A 4137-nucleotide genomic window follows, 5' to 3' on the forward strand; every position below is an offset into this window, starting at 1 on the left:
AAAATTAAGTATAATAATACCAGTAAATATTACAAAACAGAAAATATTGAAAAACAAGGACAATATAAAAATAACAAAATATAATTTTTAACAACATAAAATGGAAAAAATTGTAGAAAAAAATTGCATAACTCAAAAACAAAACAAAACTTCATCCTCAAAATACGATCACATTTTTTATATTACTTTAATTTATATTAATTATTTTAATAAACCGCTTGGTTCCATACTTTATATTCACCTTGTATAATTATTGATCCATAATTTAATGAACTATCCGTTCCAGAGGGAATGCATTTCCGTCCACATTGGGCAAGCCGGTGTCCAGATCGGCAACGCCTGTTGGGAACTCTACTGTCTGGAACACGGGATCCAACCCGATGGTCAAATGCCCTCCGATAAGACCATCGGGGGTGGAGACGACTCCTTCAACACGTTTTTCAGCGAAACGGGGGCCGGAAAACACGTCCCAAGGGCCGTTTTCGTCGACTTGGAACCCACCGTTGTCGGTGAGTAATTACATTAAAAAGTTTTATTTTCCGGTGTAATAATCGCGACAAAAGTACAGTTAAAATTGCGGTAAGTTTATGAAAGAAATTCTCCGACTTGTGAACATTAAATTCTTGATTACTTGAAGATATTTGAAACAGTTAAACTACACCAAGAATTTATTGATGGATTTGTGTTTTATGAATTTATACAAATGTCAGATTAGTAATTCCGATTGATTTGTTAGAAATAATAGGAAATCAATCTCATTTTAGAGTCATTGACGTAAAATGCAATTTTTTTTCGGATTAAACGTCCTTTAAAACCACGGAAATTTATTGCAGCAATAAAATATTAACCGGAACATTGGAAAAGTAGTAAAATGGGCGAATATATTAGCATACATAGTTTTTAATCGTAAAGTCTGGCATAAAATTATATTGCTTTTACGTGCTTATACACAGAATTTACCTAAATTGTAAACAATGCAATGCTCTCTTTTAAAATCAAAATAAATTAAATCGGGTTGAAAATGGGTTTTCTAAACGTAAAATCGCATGAGACTTACGATTTCCTGTGTTAAAATCTTCTATAAAAACTTGTTTTCGAGTTATTAGACGATATTTGCTTGATTTCCAAGTAAATTATAAAAATTTCTACTCAAATAATTATTTGAGTCGAAAATTTTCGGAAATCAACAATTTTTTATACAAATTCATCCGAAAAGTCACAATTCGTTATTATTTTATTATATATAATTATCACAATTAATCTGAAACTGGATTTTCTACACCTAAAATCGAATAAGAATTACTATTTCGTATGTTAAAATCTTCTATAAAAAGTGGTTTTTGAGTTGAAAGAATTAGTTAAAAAAAAAAAGAAAAAATTTGATACGATTCAATAATTGAAGTTTTTTGGTTTGCTCCCAAAAATAGCTACTTTACGGATTCATTTAAGTCGGATTCAATAAAATAGTACGTAAAATAGTCATTTTAGCTATTTTATTGGGTCCGAAACTGAATCATTTTAGGGATTTCAATGAGTCCGTAAAATAGCTATTTTTGGGAGCTATACTTACAAAAAAATAACTATTTTCGCGTTCCTAAAGGTCCGAAACTGAGGTTTCTAGACAAAAAAACGCAAATTAAAATCTTCGACGGCAAATAGTTTTCGAGTCAAAATTTGGAGGAGACTAAGATCATTTTTTGATTTGAAAATTTCACCAGATCTGGTGATTTTCATGCTAGTCTGGTGTTTTGTAAAAAATTTTATATCTGGTGATTTTTTGAAAATGGAAAAAACTGTTTTTCTAGTATTTTCCACGTTTTCAACCAGAAACTTCATTATTTCGTCAATTTTTTTTTCAAAAAAGTCGAAAAACCAAATTAGTTAAAAAATTATTTTGTTCGTTTTTTACAAGATTTTACTGAACAGGATTGAAAATGACGGTTTAGTTTTGTCTTTTCGAATACTTTTTCAGCTAGAAATACAATTATTTCGCAAAATTTCGTTAAAACCAATCCAAAAATTCACAAATTCGACCAAAAACGGCGTTACTTTTGCTCTTTTCAAGTGTTTAAGCACGTTTTTGAAATAAAAACAAAAAAATTCTAAAACTTTCTGTTGAAGCAGGCAAAAAAATTACAAAATTAAATCGAAATTGATATTATTTTTAGACTAACTTCGTTTTGGAACCAGAGGATCATTTATTTTGCAAAATCTTGTCCAAACACGTTTAAAAATCACAAAAACAATTGATATTGATGTTATTTTGTTTGATTCACTCAATTTAACTGTTTTTTTTGAGCAAAATAAGACAAAAATGAGCTGAGAAACCACAAAATTTGTCCGAAAATGATTTTAAGTGCGTTTTTGTACTAAAATCTCAGGTTTTTGACTAGATTCCGCTAAAACAATAGAAAATAAAGAAATTACGTCCAGAATTACATTATTTTTGCATTTCTAGAGCATTTTAACGTTTTTTATAGCGTTTTTCAGCTAGAAACGCAATTATTTCGCAAGATTTTGGTCAAAACAAGCCGGAATTAAGCCGAAATGCATGTCATTTTTAGTTTTTCTAAAGTTTAAGCGGATTTTTAAGCTCAAAACTGCGATTTTTTGTGAGATATAGTCATACAAACCGTAATCTGGTGAAAATTTGTCGAATTTTTCAACTCGGAAATGGTGAATTTTTTGTTTTTGATCTAGCAACACTGAAATCAACTGTTTCTTATGTAAATTCGTTCAAGGGACCCAAATCCCTCATTGGTTTTTACATAAACTCTGCGTAATTTAACAAAAAAACAAAATTTAAAGATTCAGAAACAAATAGGTAAAACGATATTCCTATAATTATTTCGAGCTCGCAATCTGTATTATCAAATTACATCAATATTCCAGTCATGTGAAGAATTTAAAAAGTTATTAACGACTGTGATTAATAACAAAAAAAAACTTCCTTTCACAATGTGCAAAAAAGTTGACCTTTCTGGGCCCGAATGCACATCCAGTTCGAGAATTTTCGTGTAGGCAAACTGCATTTTCCGCTCAACAGTGCACAACAAAATTGCATTTTCATAGCGCAACACTCATAAATCAATTGTTCTAGACAGAATTGTACTCAAATCATAAATTCCATGCTCAATGATTACAAAAAAAATTCGTTTTTTTTCTAGACGAAGTCCGGACCGGTACATACCGCCAACTCTTTCATCCGGAACAACTAATAACCGGAAAAGAAGATGCAGCCAATAATTACGCACGTGGTCATTACACCATTGGAAAAGAAATCGTGGATGTCGTCTTGGACCGCATCCGGAAGCTCGCCGACCAATGCACCGGATTGCAAGTAATGTCAACATTACTGACCCCGACATATACAGGGTGTCCTCGAGCTCCGTATTTCTTCGATTACTTTGACAGTAAAGAAGATAACGAAATGTTTTTTTTTTGTGGACGATAGACATTCATTTTTTCTATGGTCCAAAAATATTTTCGTCATTAGAGGTAATTTCTATATAGGGTGGCGCAACAAAGTTATATTTTCTCTTATGGAACACCCGGTATATTATGCGCTTATTTGGAAGAGTTTTTAATTCTAACAATATCCATATTAGGTTTTATGTGTCTATCATGGACCGTTTATCATTTATGAAAAAAAGTAGCATTTTTGAAAAATCAAAAATAAATTTTTGCTCGTAATCGGCGAACACCCTGAATAAAAAAAAAAAGAATAAAAAAGACAGTTACTGTTAGAGTGAAGTGTTTTTTTGTCAATAAATTTGAAACTGATTTTTTAGACGTAAAATCGCATCAGACTTACGATTTCCTGTGTTAAAAATCTTCTATAAAAACTTGTTTTCGAGTTATTAGACGATATTTGCTTGATTTTCAACCACTTATAATTATAAAAATTTCTACTCAAATAATTATTTGAGTCGAAATTTTTCGGAAATCAACGATTTTTTATYCAAATTCATCCGGAAAGTCACAATCCGTTATTATTCCTTATCTAGGACAGTTCTTACTTAATTGAAAGAATTAATTTTGAAAAAAAAAATATTTGATACGATTCAATAATTTTTTCACATTTCTTAAGGTCCCAGTGGGTTTTCTAGACGTAAAATCGCTTGAGAATTAAGATTT

General features: G+C 30.6%; 1 protein-coding gene across 1 annotated transcript in view; it reads left to right on the forward strand.

Annotated features, from left to right (window-relative positions):
* The window catches only part of LOC123008294 (tubulin alpha-1A chain), a 14474-nt gene that overhangs the window by 7626 nt on the left and 2711 nt on the right, over window positions 1-4137 (forward strand). The window contains exons 2-3 of the mRNA XM_044404080.1: window positions 287-509; window positions 3168-3340. Of these exons, the coding sequence (XP_044260015.1) occupies window positions 287-509; window positions 3168-3340 (396 nt within the window). The remainder of the gene's footprint in view (window positions 1-286; window positions 510-3167; window positions 3341-4137) is intronic.

Source organism: Tribolium madens, unplaced genomic scaffold (genome assembly GCF_015345945.1).
Source record: "Tribolium madens isolate multiple individuals breed KSU strain unplaced genomic scaffold, Tmad_KSU_1.1 Scaffold_3;HRSCAF=73;Tcas5.2_LG2, whole genome shotgun sequence".
Lineage (NCBI taxonomy): Eukaryota > Metazoa > Arthropoda > Insecta > Coleoptera > Tenebrionidae > Tribolium > Tribolium madens.